Source organism: Rhinatrema bivittatum, chromosome 12 (genome assembly GCF_901001135.1).
Source record: "Rhinatrema bivittatum chromosome 12, aRhiBiv1.1, whole genome shotgun sequence".
NCBI lineage: Eukaryota > Metazoa > Chordata > Amphibia > Gymnophiona > Rhinatrematidae > Rhinatrema > Rhinatrema bivittatum.
In genome coordinates this window covers 45344274-45363200 of record NC_042626.1, presented here as the reverse complement: position 1 = coordinate 45363200, position 18927 = coordinate 45344274, and the positions used below count along the sequence as shown (strand labels likewise).

The 18927-nt window shown below is 43.0% G+C and overlaps 1 protein-coding gene across 3 annotated transcripts in view; it reads right to left on the bottom strand.

Annotated features, from left to right (window-relative positions):
* The window catches only part of CCDC15 (coiled-coil domain containing 15), a 61212-nt gene that overhangs the window by 16410 nt on the left and 25875 nt on the right, over positions 1-18927 (bottom strand). Inside the window, exons 5-8 of one of the 3 annotated variants that reach the window (XM_029572767.1) lie at positions 18232-18390; positions 15453-15540; positions 3196-3233; positions 2468-2571 (exon numbers count right to left, since the gene is read on the bottom strand). In XM_029572767.1, the coding sequence (XP_029428627.1) occupies positions 2468-2571; positions 3196-3233; positions 15453-15540; positions 18232-18390 (389 nt within the window). Of the gene's footprint in view, positions 1-2467; positions 2572-3195; positions 3234-6291; positions 6409-8846; positions 8886-15452; positions 15541-18231; positions 18391-18927 lie in introns of all 3 variants that reach the window. The other 2 variants (XM_029572766.1, XM_029572768.1) reach the window with 2 other exon arrangements.

Below are 18927 nucleotides of genomic sequence, written 5' to 3'. Positions count from 1 at the left end.
TGTTGCTGTCAGGAGTGAAAGGCAGAGAGAAGGCGGAGGATAGTACCTCCTTGGGCGGAAGGAGGACTCTCTTAAGCCCTGACCTCTCAGATGTCCTGGATGAGGAGGATGGGTCTGGAGTGCTGGTGGAGAGCTGCTGAAAGGGTTGCATGGAGGTCCTGGTTTTGGGCCATTGCAACCTTAACCTTAGCTTCAAAGAGATTCTCTCCAGTGCATGGTATGTCAGTGAGTCACTCCTGCACCTCTAGTCTGAAATATGAAGCCCACAGCCATGCAAGTCTGTGTGTGCCGATTCCCACTGAAGAGACCTTCAATGCTATTTCGAAAACACTGTGGGTCGAACTGACCTCATGTTTTCTGCACGCCAGGCCCTTATGTACCAGTAACAGGAGTGTGTCTTGTTGCTGCTGAGGCAGTTGCTCAGCAACATCCTGCACCTGCTTCCTGATGCCCCGTGTATATTGGATAATGTATTGCTGGTAGGCAGCTATGCGGGCAATGAGCATAGCCCCCTGGAACACCTTTCTCCCAAGAGCATCCATCGCTCTGTGATCCTTCCCCGGGGGCGCCAAGGAATGGGTCAGAGAATTCTTGGCCTTCTTGACAGCAGATTTAACTATCACCGATTAGTGGGGAAGCTGAAGCTTGTCGAATCAGAGCACCTTCTTGATGACATACTTCATGTCCGCCTTCCTGTTCATGGGAGGCACTGTGAGGGGGGTTCCCACATCCTCAACAGTAACTCCACAGGGATCTCGTGCACTGGGACTGCCATGATCTCCTTGGGAGGCTCCATGAACTGGAGGAAATCAAGCATTTTGTGTCTGGTATCCTCTTCAGTCATTAACTGAAAGATTATGGCTTCCGCCACAAACCTGACAAATCCTGCAAAGGAGAGGTCATCTGGCAGGGATTACCTTCACTCCTCTGGAGGAGATGGATCTGAGGGGAGACCATCAGAAGCATCATCTGAGATCAAGGATGAGTCATTCCCCCCAGGGATCACAGGTGCCCTCACAACCCCACTGTCATCAACCAGAGATGAGAGCCTGGGTGCTTGGCCTTTGCTCAGCAGTGCTGGCATCGATGGAACTGGACATGGAGCTGCAGGCCCCAGTGCCTTTGCTGGTCTGGTGGGAACTTCCTCCTCTGAGGAACCGGCAACAATGACCGGATCAGCAGGAGGCGGCAGTGGCCAGCTGGCTCGGTAACACGATGAGCACATGCAGGGATTCCAGAAGCAGCTTGAGGAACGATGGTGCCAGCACCGGCACCCGTTGGTGCAGCGGAACTGATGCTGCACACGCCTCTTCAGGTCCTCCTCTAACATCGTCAATGCCAACACAGGCTGGGGTGGAGGAGTTGTATCCAGTTCCTCTTCGGAACTGAGAGGAGGATTGGTGGTTGGCACTGGAGTCTATGGCACACCCCCAGCATCGATGGAGGACTGGTTCTCCTCGTGACAGGGTCGCTTCAGGAGGCATCACAGCAGAAGCTGATGCATCCCCATGCCCAGCATCATGCATTGATGAGAACCAATGTCAATGCTTCTTTGGCTTCCTTCAATGTGCTAGTCTTCTCCGGTGCTGAGGTTGATGACGAGGAACCAGACATCCTCGACCTGAAGGAGCCCAATGATAGCCAGTCTCAGTTGTCCCTTTCAGCTGATGACCTTGATGGAACAGATGGTCCATCAGTGCAGCTCAGAGGTACCTCAATGTAGATGCCTCCTATGCTGATGGATCGGTCTTCTCCGGTCCGAAGACGTGCTCCATCGTACATCTTGAGCTGGATCTTACATCTCCTTAGGGGTTATCTTGGCACACCTGCTGCAACCCTGGATGTTGTACGATGCCCCAAGACAGAGGACACATCTATCATGGGGGTCCATAATAGACATTGTCCTCATGCACTGGGGGCATCACTTAAATCTCGATGTGGATGTGTTGTCATGGACTAAAAGGGACGCGAGATCGAAAACGATGGCAGCAGCTGTTGAGGGCTGGCAGCCAAACACAATGCCGCTCCAGGGGTATCGATTATGAAAAGAAACAGCGATAAACGTCAAAAAACCTAACTAAGATGCTAATGGGAGAACCGCAAGGACTCCGCATCAACCGCATGAGGCAGCAAACTTTAAAAATCATGAAAATGAAGTTTTCCAAAAAATAGGCCCAGTAGGCCCAACAATTAGAAAAAGTAAGGCTCTCACCTAATTGTGAAACAGGCTCCGTGGAAAAGAAGAGACTGAAGGGGACCCTGTGTGGATGCATGATATAATGCATGCTGAGCATGCTCAATGAGGTTCAGTCAAAGTTCTAGAAACTTTGACTGACCTTCATTTTTAGTTTTCCAAGCTGGGCTCCATCCAATGTCATTATCCTAGGTGTGTGAGGATTGCCATCCTGCTTATTCTTGGAGAATATAAATCTTTAATAAATACATATTTAAATACTATAGAACTTACTTTGCAATTCTCTTCTCGTGTTCTTTTTGCCTGCGCTGCTGCTGGACTTGTTCCCTCTCAATGTCCATAAAAAGACGTCTGTACATTACATACTGGTTTTGTCTCTGAAGGACAGAAGATTTGGTTCACACAGCAAGGTAGTTGTGTTTGTGTGTACTGTGCAACTCGTACAGATAAATATTTTTACACCTTGTGCACCAGCGTTTCAAGATATCACTGCAAACCCCCCAAACTGTAGGTAATTTGGCTTCCATCACTTCACTATCCTATTCCTCATCTCAATTTAGGAGTGGGAAGACCATTCCTCTCTCTTGGAAGCTTCCCACCAGTTGTATCTTTTCATCCAATTCTCACCAAATCTTTCCCCATGTGGGTACTCCCCATCTCATTTCACTGTGTCATCTGCTCCAGCCCATATAGGCCACTACTACAGCTGCTCCTCACTGGTGGCCCACCATGCCTCAGCAACAATCACTTCTCACGGCTGGCAACAGCCAATACAACCTCTCCTCCTAGACCTCCAGGATATATTCCATACCCCTCAATTTGAGAGCAGCTAATTTACAGCACACTCCTAATTCTCCAAAGATCTCCTATAAACAATTAATAAAAACAGTGAGAGAATAGAATCATGCTGATATCTATGGGAAGGCCTTCTAGGTAACAATGGGAACTTTTCTATCATAATTGCCCAAGATTTTCCTTTAAGAAATGAATGAATTTCTTACTAAATGGTTCCACTTCCTGTTGTCCTCCACAGCTTGATCTGAAATAAATTGTCAGATTTACCAAGGCCTCAGAAGACTGGCATCCTAGAACATTTAACTGCTGAATTACAGAAACAGCATATATGGTCTCAGAGGGCCAATCACCCATATCAAAAATCCATAACACACACTAAAGTATCCTACTACTAATCATAAGAAGTTGTCAAACTGGGTCAGACAAAGGATCCATCAAGCCCTGCATCCTGTTTCCAACAATGGCCAATCCAGGTTATAAGTGCCTGGCAAGTACCCAAAACATTAAGTATATCCCATGCTACTAATACCAGTAATAGCAGTGGTTATTCCCTAAGTCAACTTGATTAATAGCAGTAAATGGACTTCTCCAAGAACTTAAACAAACCCTTTTTAAACCCAGCTCTACTAACTTCCCTAACCACATCATCTGGTAACAAAATTCCAGAGCTTAACTGTGCGTTGAGTGAAAAGGAATTTTCTACAATTAGTTTTAAATGTGCTGCTTGCTAGCTTCATGGAGTGACCCCTAGTTCTTCTATTATCTAAAAGAGTAAATAGCCAATTCACATTTACCCGTTCTAGACCTCGCATGATTTTATAGATCTTTATCATATCCACTCTCAGCGTCTCTTCTCCAAGCTGAACAGCCCTAACCTCTTTAGCCTTTCCCGATAGGGGAGACATTCCATCCCCCTTATCATTTTGGTCTCCTGTCTCTGTTAATTCTCCAGTGCAACAATATCTTTTTTTGAGATGCAGCAACCAGAACTGTACACAGTACTCAAGGTGCGGTTTCACCGTGGAGCGATACAGAGGTATTAAGACATTTTCTGTTTTATTCACCATTCCCTTCCTAATAATTCCTAACATTGTTTGCTTTTTTTGACAGCCACAGCACACTGAGCCAATGATTTCAATGTATTATCCACTATGATGCCTAGATCTTTTTCCTGGGTAGTAGGGTTATTTTTCCTTATATGCATCATCTTGCACTTGTGCACATTAAATTTCATCTGCCATTTGGATACCCAATCTTCCAGTCTCACAAGGTCCTCCTGGAATTTATCACAATCCACTTGTGATTTAACTACTCTGAATAATTTTGTATCATCTGCAAATTTGATTACCTCATTAGTCATATTCCTTTCCAGATCATTTATAAATATATTGAAAAGCACCGGTCCAAGTACAGATCCACTGTTTACTAAAAGGTAAGACAAAGGTCGGGGGGGGGGGGGGGGGGGGGGGGGTTAGGAGAAGGGGTGGGAAGGTTAAGTTTAGGGGGAAGGGAATGGGGAAGGCAGCCCGGCTCAGCGCTCGCAAGGTGCACAATTGTGCACCCCCTTGCATGCGCCAATCCCTGATTTTATAACTTGCGCGTGCAAGTTATAAAAATCGGGCGTACATGTGTGCGCACCGGGTAGCGTGCGCACATGTATGCCTGCACGCTGCTTTGAAAATCTATCCCATATTTATTTATATACTGTCAATCTTGTGTACAAACGTGGTGGTTTACAATAAAGTTAAAAAGAATTACATAGAATGGTTCAATCATAATTAAAACAGTGTACAAATCTACAACAAAAACAAATTAAATTAATCAAAAAAGTTCAAGAGCTGGGTTCCATCAATTTTTAGCTATTATCCTGTACGTGGGGGCTGAAATGCAATTCCAAATAACCACGTTTTTAGGTCTTTTTTAAAACACTTGGTATCGGATTCTAATCTTACATTTATTGGCATTCTATTCCACAGCTTGGGACCAGCCACGGATAGCAATCTCTCTCTGACTTCGCTTAGTCTTGCTCCTTGTAGAGTGGGTACCTGTAAGAGACCTTTGTTTGCTGATCTTAAGTTTCTGCTAGGGGTGTACAGATGCAGTGATGCATTTAGCCATTCTACATTGTTATTGTAAACTGAGTTATGTATGATTGTTAAAGTTTAGATTATGGCAGATCGTTTATGGTTATCCCTATACTTGGGAAGGATCCCCCCTCTGTGTCTTCATATCATCCCATTTCTCTGTTAAACTTTGATAAAAAATTATTAGCTAAGATTACGGCAGATCGTTTATTGCTAGTTTTGCCAGAATTTATTGATCCAGGGCAAGTGGGTTTTGTTAGGGGCAGATATGCTACAGTGAATGTGTGTAGATTACTTGCCACTATCACCCTATGAACAAGTAATACCACCCTCTTTATGGTTGTTAGCTCGGATGCTGAAAAAGCGTTCGATAGGGTGGAGTGGCAATATTTTTTTGAATTACTGGAATATATGAAGTTGGAAGGTCTTTTCCAACAGGGGATTAGACTATTGTACATTGATCCGATGGCAGTTGTGACCGCGGAGAATGTTCTTCTACTTTTGCTGATCGCAGAGGGATGTGACAAGGATGCCCCTTTCTCCATTGCTGTTTCTTATGGCATTGGAGACTTTGTTAATATCCATACAGTGGGATCCAGAGATTAGAGGAATCCCTCAGGAGCCAGCAATTTTTAAATATGCTGCATTTGCTGATGACTTATTAGTGTTTTTGTGTGATCCAGTTAAATCTCTTACAAAATTATTGAAGATGACTGATGTCTTTGGGGAATTTTCAGGGTTTAAACTTAATAGAGGTAAGTCAGAAGCTCTTGCATATCCAGAAGATATTAAGAATAATTGGTTGGGAGATTTTCCATTAAGGTGGGCTTGGGCTCCTTTAAATATTTAGGGAATAAAAATAACCTTGGATTTGAGATATTTATGTGCATCTAATATGCCTTCCTTACTTGTTCTTACTAAAGATAAACTGTTTAGCAGAAATCACCCTTATTGTTGGCAGGGCAAATAAACCTTTTTAAAATGGTCCTGTTTCCTAAATGACTGTATATATTACAAACAGTACCAATTCGCATTCAGCAGAAGGATATTAAAACTTTGGAAAAATTGGTTTTAAAATTTATATGGGCAGGTAGGAAACCTAGAATAGCACTTCAAAGTCTGCAAAAGAAATGGTCTTGGGGTGGGTTGGGCCTTCCTCTATAGGAGATGTATTATAAATGTAGTCTCTGTAATGATACATAAGTATATTTGACTTACTTGTTTTTTATTTTCTTCTTTGTCTATGCCCAGCTGGAGAAGCACAGCAGCCTGGTAAGTACTGAATGCTGGAAAGAGTCCAGTAGGGTACGGCTCCTTCATTAATTTCTTATAAACCTATAAAATATTCATTTGATTACAAGATCATATAAGCTAAAATTTAAACTTACTTGCTAATTTCCTTTCCTTTAGTCTTGCCAGATCAATCTAGATCAGTGGGTTATGTCCCCCTGCAAGCTGATGGAGACAGAAAAAAAAAATCTAAGTTAACTTCATTCCCCCTTATAGAAGTCTGGTGCAGCCTTCAGCATCCTATGTTGAAGTTAAGACAATTGAAGGCAATTGTCTTGTTTTGGTTTCCAAATCAGCACCATAACCAAACCTGGTGTAAACAAAAAGCTTAACTACATTGTCACTAACCCAGGAATAAGATAATAGGTCAATTAGGCCAACTACCTTCAGAGTGCCTAACAATGTACTCGCTGTTAGATTTCGGAACTTGCCAAATTGACAGCCTTTGATCACTGTGACTTCCCTGGGTGGCTTTTAGACTGCTCTGGCAAGACGTAAAGAAATGAAATTAACAGGTAAGTTTAAATTTCCCATTCCTTATCCATGTCAGACTAGTCCAGATGAGTGGGTCAAACCAAAGAACAACCCAGATAAGATGGGAGGAAACCATAAAAGCTCTCAGGACTCCTGCATCCAAGGTGTAGCCTCGCCAAACCTGTACACCAACACTAAGGTGCATAGAGCAGGGATGCAATGGTAGCAAAGGCACTGTCATGTCATTCACTGAAATGAGAAATTACTACTTAACTGATAATTTCCTTTTCTTTAGGATGTCAGATGAATCCAGAACAAATGAGTTATGCACCTCTACCAGCAGATGGAGACGGAGCAAACGGACGTCACAGTATATATAACCACTGCCGTGACAGCCCGCCAGTATTCTCTTTAAAAGCAACTGTGGACAGACTAGCAAAACTTGATTAAAGAGATAACCACTTCAATACTCATCTCAGACAAGAATGTATTAACATTAGAGTCAAGGACTGGACTAACACTTACCAGTAATCCCTGTAACATGTAGCCATGTAGGAGGGGCCATAATACAAACATTCGGCAGCCAAGAGAGGTTAAGCTGGATTCATCTGACTATCCTAAAGAAAACGAAATTATCTGGTAAGTAGTAATTTCTCATTTCTTAGCATCCAGTCAGATGAATCCAGGATGTACCCAAGCTACTCCTGAATAGGGCGGGAGGCTGCTTGCGGTCCAGTCAAAACCGCATGTACAAAGCCTGCGTCCTCCCGGGCTTGCACATCCAGACAATAATAACCTGGGAAAAGTGGGTAACGAGGACCAAGTCGCAGCTCGGCAAATGTCAACAGGAGACAATTTCACTTCTGCCCATGACACTGCCTGAGCCCTAATCTGACTAGATAACGGCTTCTCAGCATCAACATATGTAGTCATGACTACCTCCTCAATCCAGCGAGCTATGGTAGCCCGTGAGGCTGGCTCTCCCTGCCTAGAACTGCCGTGAAGTACAAACAGGTGATCCATCTTCCGTAAAGGCTTAGTAACCTCCAGATGCCTGACAATATGTCTCTTGACATCCAAGGGTCACAAAAGACGATACTTATCTACATTTCTCTCTCTTTCCAGAAATGGCAGAGAGATGGACTGATTCAAGTGAATGTCAGTAATCACCTTCAGTAGAAAAGAAGGAACAGTATGCAGCTGTACTGCTCCTGAAGTCACCCAGAGGAATGGCTCCCAGCAAGACAAAGCCTGCAGTTCGTAAATCTTAAGCACAGAACAAATTGCCACAACATACATAATTTTCAAGGTCAGTAACCGCAAGGTCAGGTTACACATTGTTCTAAATATAGGGCCCGCTAAGAAATCCAATACCATATTAAGACTCCATAAGGACACCGGAAACCGCAAAGGAGAATAAAGACGTTTCACTCCTTTAAGGAAACGGACCACATCAGGATGAGCCTACAAGGATCCACCATTCACCTGACTTCTGAAACACGCAAGAGCCGCTATTTGTACCTTTAAGGTGCCAAGCCTTTATTCAAGCCATCCTGCAAAAATGCCAAAATGAGCAGGATCTTGACCGAACAAGGAAGAGCACCTTAATCCTCACACCAGGCCTCAAGCACTTTCCAAATGCGCAGATAGGAAGTTCTCCACGTTCTTGGCCTAACTCTCAGCAAGGTGGAAATCAATGCCACAAAGTATCCACATTTCAGCAAGCCCTTTCAATGGCCATACCGTAAGACAAAATCAAGTTGAATCTTCATGAAGAACAGGACCCTGCCGCAGCAGATTTTTGCGCGCCGGAAGTTGAAGGGGCAATTCTGCCAGGAGCTGCCACAGATCTGCATACCATAATTTCCTTAAGCAACCCAGAGCACCATCCCTCTGTGGCGCTCGATCCTCCAGACTAAGCTGCCCAACAAGGGCCATGGTTGGAAAGGTGTACAGCGAGGGCACGATGATTGGCAGATATGGAAGGAGGAAAAAAAAGGATTACTCACCAACCACGAAGAACCTGAGGGGACCGAGAGAGACCCAGCCTAGGAAAAAGGATGCGAAAAAGAAAAATGTTCGCGAAGAAAGACTAGTTTTTCACTAACAGGCATTTATTTATTTATTTAGATTTTTTATATACCGGCATTCGAGACAGCAGTCACATCATGCTGGTTCACATAAAACAGGGGTGCAAAGTAAACATAACAATAACAATGGTGCTGAAAAGGCAGTTACATATAACAAGGTGATAAGAACTTGGCTTAGAGGAAGAGAAAGGACAGGTTATTAATTTACACAAGTAAACGATAGGAGATAAGGTCGACCATAGTGTAGATGGAGATTAGGGGTGGCTTGGAAGTATTAGATCAATTGACGTCTGGGAAGGCTTGTATGAATATCCAGGTCTTTAGTCTTTTTTTGAAGGTTGATATGCATGGTTCTATTCTGAGATTTGAGGGTATGGAGTTCCATAACGGTGGGATGGCTGTAGAGAAAGCTCGGTCTCTTAGTGTGCTGTGTCTGGTAGATTTGGGCGGTGGTACCTGTAGCGAACCCTTGTATGCATCTCTTGTCGGTCTTGACGAATTGTGTAGTCGGAGAGGGATCTGTAGGTCAATGGGAGCCAGTTGGTGGATGTTTTTGTATGTGGTGAGAATGGCCTTGTATATTATTCTAAAGTGTATCGGTAGCCAATGGAGGTTCTTTAGAATAGGGGTTATGTGGTCCCTTCTCCTGGTATTTGTCAGAATTCGTGCAGCTGCATTTTGCACCATCTGAAGCGGTTTGGTGTATGAAGCGGGAAGGCCAAGTAGGATGGTGTTACAATAGTCTAATTTTGAAAAAATGATTGCTTGCAGAATGGTTCTGAAATCTTGGGCATAGAAAAGAGGTCTAATTCTTTTCAGAACTTGTAATTGATAGAAACAGTCTTTGGTGGTTTTGTTAATAGAGGCTTTGAAATTCAGGTGATTATCAACTAGGACTCCTAGGTCTCTCACTTGTGTGATTGTTGGCGTGGCTTGCTGTGCAGAGGTAATGGGGTTGTTCTCTGAGGCGATGAGCAGTAGTTCAGTTTTGCCGGAATTTAATACCAGGTTTAGGCTGGTGAGGAGGAGTTTAATTTTTTGAAGGCATGTATCCCAGTAAGCCAGAGTTTTTGCGAAGGAATCCTTAATGGGTATCAGGACCTGGATATCGTCTGCATAAAGGAAGTGTTTGAGGTTGAGGTCTGTGAGTAGTTGGCATAATGGTATAAGGTAAATGTTAAATAAAGTAGAAGACAGGGAGGACCCTTGTGGGACTCCTACTGACGACGGGTGTAGAGAGGATTCTTTGTTCTGGATCTTGACCTTGTATCCTCTGTTGCTGAGAAAGGATATGAACCAAGATAGTGCTGTGCCTGAGATGCCTATGGCAGTTAACTGGTTAATGAGTAGGGAATGATTGACGGTGTCAAAGGCTGAAGAAAGGTCCAGTAGGATCAATAAGAAGGCTTGACCTTTATCGAGGCCCAGGATGAGGTAATCTGTTAAGGAGATGAGGAGGGACTCCGTGCTTAGTGTTTTGCGGAATCCGTATTGTGATGGGGATAGGAGGTTATTTTCTTCAATGTAGTTTGAGAGTCGGGTGTTCACCAATTTCTCCATAATCTTGGCTATGAAGGGGAGGTTGGCGATCGGTCTGTAGTTGTTTGGGTCATTAGGATCTAGATTAGGTTTCTTGAGTAGTGGTTTGAGAGAGGCCAATTTTAGGTCATCTGGGTAAGATCCTTGTGTTATTGAGCAATTTATGATGTCTGACAGGGATTTGGCGATGGAGTCAGGAATTGATAGAAGCAATTTCGAGGGGATGTGATCCGAAGGGTGAGAAGATGGTTTCATTTTCCGTAGTATACCTTGGATCTCAATGGAAGAGGTGAGTTCTAGTTCTTCTAAGCGGGTATTTTTGAAGGCGGTCTGAGGTGGTGTTGAAGTAGATGTGATGTTATGGGGCAGCTGAGTTAGTAGTTTGCTTATTTTGTTATTGAAAAATAGCGCTAGTTCTTCCGCTTTAGATTTGGCTTGGTTGAGAGCGATTTCTGATGGGTTTATTTGTGTGAGGTTAGAGACGTAGCTAAATAGGGCTTTAGCGTCGAAGATTAGATGGTGGATCTTGGATGCGTAGTAGTTCCTCTTGGATCTTAATGTATTGGATTTATATTGGTGAAGAGTTGATTTATAGGTAGATAGGGTAATGGTGCATGGGTTTTTACGCCATTTGGCCTCATTTTGTCTTAGCAGTAGTTTAAGCTTTCTTAGCTCTAGGGTAAACCATGGTTGTCTTTTGGAAGAATTAGGGTGAGGTTTTTTTGTTGTCAGAGGGCATAACTTGTTGGCTATTGATTCCGTGATGTTGTTCCAAGAACGAAGCGCTGAGTTCGGATTGGTGCAGTCTATTTGGGTGAGATGTGATGATAAGTGGTTGCTAAGATCTTCTATGGTGCATGTTTTTCTGTAAGTGAAGCAATGTGAGGGTATGCGAGATGGAATGGTATCTTTTATTGAGAATGAGGAAGTTATGAGGGAGTGATCTGACCATGGTACCTTCGTGCAGGTGGGGTGCTGGACCAGTTTGATTGCAGTATTGACGAAGATAAGGTCTAATGTGTGTCCGGCTTTGTGAGTGGATTTGTTAACTAGTTGAGTGAAACCTAAAGCGGAGTATGCTGTGAGTAAGGCTTCGCAGTTAGGTGATAATATGGAGTTGTCAACGTGCAGGTTGAAGTCACCTAAGATTATAGCTGGGGCATCTAGATTGATAAGGGAAGTAGTTATTTCGACCAGAGGAGAGGCGTCTATTTCCAGTACACCTGGAGGAGCATAGACAAGTAGAATTTGGAGTTTGTCTGACGAGAAGAAGCCAAATTCGAGTTTCGAGTTGGTATTGGTGGAATGCTGAGTGAATCTGAGGTCCTTTTTTGTAGCTAGGAGGATTCCTCCTCCTTTCTTTTTTCCCTGGCGTGGGATTGAGAAGAAGTTGTATGTCTCTGTGGGTAATTGGTTGATTATTGCAGTGTCTGAAGGTTTGAGCCATGTCTCAGTAATTGCGCATATATCCGGTTTCACATCGATGAGATAGTCGTTTAGTATTACTGCTTTCTTAGTTAGGGATTGAGCATTGAACAGTGTTAATGAGAATAGTGTGAGGCCTAGCAGTTGGGTAATGGGAGTGATCATGATTGGAGAGAGGGATTTAAGGTTGTGGTGATGGGCGTGTCGAGTTGAATGTCCTTTGGAAGATGGACAGTGAGGGAGGATTGGGATTGGGAATGATGGAGACATTCTTCCCAGATTGCTGGAGTGGAAGCTGGAGCGGCTGGAATTGAGTGGAAGCTAGGGCGGCTGGAGTGGAAGCTGGAGCGGCTTGAATTGAGTGGAAGCTGGAGCGGCTGGAGTGGATGCTGGAGCGGCTGGAGTGGAGTGGAAGCTGGAGCGGCTGGAGTGGATGCTGGAGCGGCTGGAGTGGAGTGGAAGCTGGAGCAGCAGGAGTGGAAGCTGGAGCGGTTGGTTGAATGCTGAAGTGGCTGTAGTAGGTGCTGGATTTATACCAGGCAGTGAAGTCTGTTTGGCTCAGTATTTTTTTTTTTTTTTTGCTGGCGGCTACCGTATTATGGATGTGATTGCCTCCGTGGGTGTGGGTCGGGGCTCCCTCGGGGCTGCACGAAGGGGCGAACAAAGGGGCCTGCCCCTTTGTCGCGCTCCTTCGGCGCGCGACGCTTGGCGCACGGCACCGGTCAGAGCAGGAATTTAAAGCCCTAGCAGGGCTCGCTCTGATTGGCTGCGCTGGGTGGTGGGCGGGTCCTGTGTCTCGGCGCGATTTTCGTTTTTCTTTGCAGGTTCTGCTGTTATTTTGATCGCGCTGTCGGCGCTGAGGCCCTCCGGGTGGGGAGCGTGCTTTACTGACCTTCCCCCGGTGGGGCTCGGCGCCGATCGCGCAGGTCCTCCCCAGTGGCCGAGAACGCCGAGAGCTCCACCTCCGCGAGACAATAGCTCTGCAGAAAAGAAAGGACTGAAGAGAGACCCCGCGTGAACGCAGGGATAGTGGCATGCTGGACATGCTCAGCGTACCAGCCAGTTTCTAGAAACTTTTTTTTTTAATTTAATTTTTTTTATTTTCTCAATGATTACACAGCCTTAGTACTTTGTACAGAAAAGAAAAAGAAACAAAAACATAAGTTAATAATAGTTCCATACCAGGAAATAATCATTATATAAACAGACCACAAATATTTAAAGACAGGGAGAGGAACAATTGAGGAGCTAAACAGAAAAGGAAATAAAAATTACAAAGAAATTGCATAGCATGCTATCTACCCATTTTTTATTCCTGAGTAATGGGATTTACTTGTGGAGAGGAGGCTGGGAGCAACCTTTTACGCAAATCTAAAAACAATTTAAGCTGCTCAGGAGCAAAATATATATAAACATTATTTAAATTTCAAAATACACTTGCAAGGAAATTTTAGTTGAAAAGTGGCTCCTAATGACTGGGCTTCCTGACATAAAGACAAGAAGCCTTTCCTCCTCTCCTGAGTGGCTTTAGCTAGGTCTGGAAAATTCTGAACAAAATGCCCATAGAAATTAACCCCCACATTCTGGAAGTAACTGCACATAACTAGACTAAGGTCTTGCTCATAAACGAATGAGATTAATAGGGTAGTAGCTCTTTCCAATATCTCAGTTGTGGAGGACTCCAGAAACTCAGTCAGGTTTCCCAAATCAAGCTGATGCTGTTCCACTCTTCCTCCAGAGCACCGATAAGGTAGAAAATATACCCTATTAAAAGTTGGAAGATTTTCTAAGGAAATCTTCAAGACCTCAGTCATGTACTTCCTTAAAGTAATTATAGGCTGTTCCCAATCACTTTAGGAAAATTTAATAGCCTGAGAGTCAAACGTCTCAGATGATTTCCCAGAAATTCCATTTTCCTATTCAAGGACAGCTGCTCTTGAATTATAGTAGATTGAATTTCCTGCCCTTTTTTTAGTCCCTCTTCCTATCCTTGAATCCGATTTTTATGGTCTTCTAGCTGGGAGTTTCATTCTTATGAAAGAGTATCCATTTTTTGTGCAATTGCAGAAATTTGAGTTGAGCAATTTTGAACAGCAGATCCTAGTTGTGCCACCAGTTCCCACAGGGAGTCTAAAGTCACCACAGTCTGTTTAAGATACAGATTACCGGTAGCAGCAGTTTGAGCACACCTAATATAGCTGTAGGGACCGTACTCTCCTGCATAGACGCTGATGTCTTACTCCCAAGGCTCCGTGGTCGCTCCCTCTGCAGTTGTATCCGAGCCTACTGGCTCTATAGCTGCAAGCGCCGTCCCCGGAGTACTCTGTGAGGAAGTCGCCGATGGTTTCCTCAGGACGGGGGGGGCTAAGAGACTTCCCCAGATGAAACAGAGGCTCCTCTTCCGCTCTCACCAGCGGGGATTTTCGCCACCTGTGATTCTGGATAGATTGCTGTGTATTGAGGTATGGTATGCTGCCTCGAAGGGACAGATGGTGTCTAGGGATACACCCTAACTTTCCCTTTCCTTTTTGGGGGCATATCCACGATCAAAAAATAAAGAATTTAGAGGAAACTTTTAGTGAGCAACACAAACACAGCTAGCATGCCACCATCTTGACTCATCTCAGAGTTTCTAGAAACTTTGACAGACGTTTTCCGTGCCGGGCTTCATCTGACAATGTCACCCATGTGTGAGGACTACCATCCTGTTTGTCCTAGGATAGAGTTTACAATCAAATAAGACAAACACATAGGACACATTTTTGGTTACATCTAAAAAGAGATACAGCTGAATTAGACAGGGTATAGAGAAGGGTGGTCAAAATGATAAAGGAGATGGAATGATTCCCCTATGAGGAAAGGCCAAAGAGGTTAGGACTCTTCAGCATGGAAAAGAGATGGCTGAGGGGAGATATGACAGAGGTCTATAAAATAATGAGTGGAGTGGAACAAAAACGAAAATCGGTCGTTTATACTTTCAAAATGTACACTGACTAAGGGACACACACTCGTGTTACTAAGTTGTAGATTTAAAACTAATAATAGAAAATATTTTTTACTCAATGCATAATTAAGCTCTGGAATTTGTTGCCAGAGAATGTGCTGAAAGCTGTTAGTGTTTCTGTGTTTAAAAAAAAAAATGTGAACATTTTCCTAGAGGAAAAGTCTATAAACCATTATTAAGGTGGTGGAGTTATATAAATTCTACTGCTTATCCCTGGGATAAGCAGCATGGAATCTATCTACCTTTTGGGATCCTGCTAGGTACTGGTGACCTGGCCTGGCCACTGTTGGAAACAGGATACTGGGCTTGATGGACCCTTGGTCTGACCCAGTATGGCAAATCTTATGGTCTTATTTTAAGCCTTGTGTCAAGATTGTAAAGTCTTTTGTTTTAACTGTGACAGCGGTGCAGAATTTTTTTTGGTGTCAAAGAGCACAGTACCAAACGTTTCCATGCCAATTCATTGGTGTGATACTACTTTGGCATCCTCAAAGACTTATGCATTAATATTGTAGAGCAGTGTTTTTTCATTGACTAAGCCAAACTCCCGTGCCTACCTTTCCTATTGGTGCCACAAGAAGAGGAACTAGTACTCTCACTCCAAGATTCTGACCTTTGGGGTTCTGGTCTTTTTGAGGAGGAACCCTGTCTTTCCAAAGTAGAAGACATATCATACTTTAGTTTCATGCCCTTATATTTTTTTTTCTATTTAGGAAGTTTAAAGAATTAAACAGGAAAATCCTGAAAAGAAAACATTCATGGCGTATAAATAAAAACAGGCAATCCAACATTTAGAAATACCAAATCAAATCAGTCAGAAATTTAAGCCCACAACAAGAAAGAGGGTAAGCCAAAGGAAATAAATTAAAAAAGAATATGAAAACTATTGTTAATAGGCAAAACAAGGCAGACATAGTAGCGATATGTTGGCCCCAATACCAGCTCTACCTGCTACAAATTTCTGGAGTTGTAAAGGTTCAAAGAAAACATAAGGAACTGCATTGTTTAAATCTAAGGAAAACTCTACACTTATCTTGAATCCGTCTAGATAAATCTGAAAAATCCCTTGCTTTAGCATTAATTACTAGAAAAAAACTTCACTCTCCACTGCCTCAGATATAACTTACATCAGTGGTTCCCATATTGTGAGTTGTGATTCCAAATGGGGTGACAAACTCAGTGGATGGAGTCTTGAAAAACAGGGCTGCTTATCCTTCTTGCGGAATGGTACAGATTTCCACTCAAAGACCTCCATTCCAACCAACATGGGTAGTCCGTGCACACCCATAGGTCCTTCCCCCTCCTCCATTTAGAATGGAAATCTGTGTTAGAGGGCCGAGGTCTGTGAGTGCCTCATCCCATAGGCCTCACACATTGACTGCTGCTGTTACCCCTGCTTACCAAACATTAGGCAAGCAAGATTTGAAGCTATGTTTAACATTACATGTTGCATATCTTTTAGACGTGCGAATATATTGTTAGGTAGAATTACACGCATTTGCACAAAATATAAAAACTTGTATATGGGTGCGTGCTTGTGTTAAAGTTATCCTCTAAATCAGTGCTCTCCAAATCTTTAACCAATATGACCCTTTTTTAACACATGAAAATTCACTCAACCACAGATGCTGAGCAAAATAGCAGATCTTTCCTCTGTTTCTCTCCTGTTCCCTGATCTGAACCATCTCCATAGTTGTGGCCTCTCCTGTATACTTCGGGAGGGGGGAGGGCAGCTCTTAAATTTCAAACCATACTTACATGTTCACTTTGAAAATTATTCCAGCAAAACTAGGCACATACAATTACACCTGCTATTTGGTGTGTTTCGTTTTGCCAAGAGTATTTATATACATTCTTTTCAAAATCAAAAAGTATGTGAGACTTAAGTCCTAACCTTATCCAGATTTCAGCATCTAGAATGCCTATGAATATAAAAGTCCACACATACAGTGTGTATGCATGCAATTTTATATGGGTATCAGTCACTTCATTTTTTGCAAGGCCATTTCTGTTGGTAAAGCACTACTTTACCCGCAGACATCCCTTTGAAAAGTAACTTCCCTTTGCACAATAGTTAAAAACATGGACAACCTCAGCGTAGAGAAGATGATATAATTTTCTCAATGGAAGGTCCTGATGCACTGCCCTCCCTTTTTCTTTTGGTGGAGGTGATGGTTGCAGCAGCAGATCTTGATCCAGCTGAAACAGCTGTCAGCACTGTGGGTTCTCCCGTGTCTTGAACAACCTTTTTTGCCCGCTTCTGCATCTGGTTCTCTGATGCAGCCTTTTATGTCCCTCTCTCTGCACCAGTCCTCCCCTGCACACCCATAGACTTTTTAACCCCTTTTTCCCCCGTTATGTCTTTCTGCAGGTTAGTTCTCCAACACAGCTATCTCCCGAATTCCACTTCAGTAGCTATAGGTCCTTCAATGAAGGCTGTTCTTTCCTCCTTGAAGCACGGCAGATGGTGGCTGGCCTCTACACGGAGTTCCCACATCAGCTTAAGGCAGTTTTTCAGTTGCATCCTAGTGCATGCAGCGGATCACCACAACTGGTGCTTGCATTGGAAGGAGGATGGCAAAGCTAAAGGCAGGGGAACAATCAAGCTTGGTGGAGGGGCAGGAAGACAGGCCAGCAAAAGATGACCACAACTTGAAAACCACAAACCAGGGGGCTTGAAGCTACTTAAATCCTAATAATGTCGTCTCTAGTTTTTGGGTATTTGCTAGGTCATTGAGACTTGAATTGGCCACTGTTGGAAACAAGATACTGGGCTTGGAGGACTCTTGATCTGACCCAGTATGGCATGTCTTATGCTCTTAGTTGGTGGTGCATGGAACAACCTTTTGTAAATTGGTGGTGCCTGTGCACCATTGTGCAATATAGACGATATACCTATGCACAAAGGGGCTTAGGTTCCTCTTTGCAATCTAATTAACTTCTTAAGAGTGGAATAAGTTTGTACTCCTGGCATTCTCATGATGAAGTACAATTTAAAGCCTCACTGCTGGCAGACCTGATTTCAGGCCCATGTTGTAAATCTTAAATATTTTTTTCAATTTAATAAATCATTTTTCATGTGTCTTTTTCTTGGAAACCAGAACAGAATGTTATCAGGTGAAAAAGATTAGGTAGGGCAGCATTTGGGATAATTGTTTGGGTAACAAACCTTACCAGGTAAATTATCTGTGAAAATGTACCCCAATAATTCCCATATCACCATAACAAAAGGCGTCATTATCAATCTGTTTAATTCCTTCAATTGTTAAATGAATTATGCTAAATGAATAATTTAAAAAAATTTATACAAAGAAGGGCTAAGTTTGGAATGCTTACTTTTCCAAGTTCTTCCTGTGCCATGGCATTGTTTCCTACTCGACTACAAATTTGCATCTGATGTTGGAGATCTGCTGGCAGGTCATGATATCCTTCCAGAAAAAACTCCTCCTCATCATCTTTCATGTGCACTTGAGAGTGTCGGCGAGAGGCAGGGTTCTGAAACATACATCACAATTTAATGGAGCTCCAAACAAGAGTCCTTGGCTTCTTCCATTCCTTGCTAATGGAAAGCATATAGTTCTTATACTATAAATTCATGAACACAGTACCACTGCAGGCATTTCCATTTAAAACTGTATTCAGAATAGTTGAGTAAGTAATACCAGACTCTTTAAAATGAGAACTTGCCTGTTTACTTCCTTATTTCATTTTCTAAGCTCTTTTATTCTTATCTTTCATACAGTTTACTATTTGTTATGGCTAAGGTCCTTATTTATAATAAACATCTATCCTTGAATTGACTAATACTCCCACTTTAACATGAATCTCTGTGATGACCACATAGGTTTTCAAAAAGCAGCATCACAACACTGTTACACTTTATCCAAATTCAGAGTAGTAAGTGTAAGTAGGAAGAGCTTTTTAACAAGTCAAATACTTGGAGTTTAATATTCAAATCCATTTAAGTTACACTGGTATACTAATTTTTAGATGTCTGCTTCAGCGATAAAATGTACCATTTAATATTGTTGA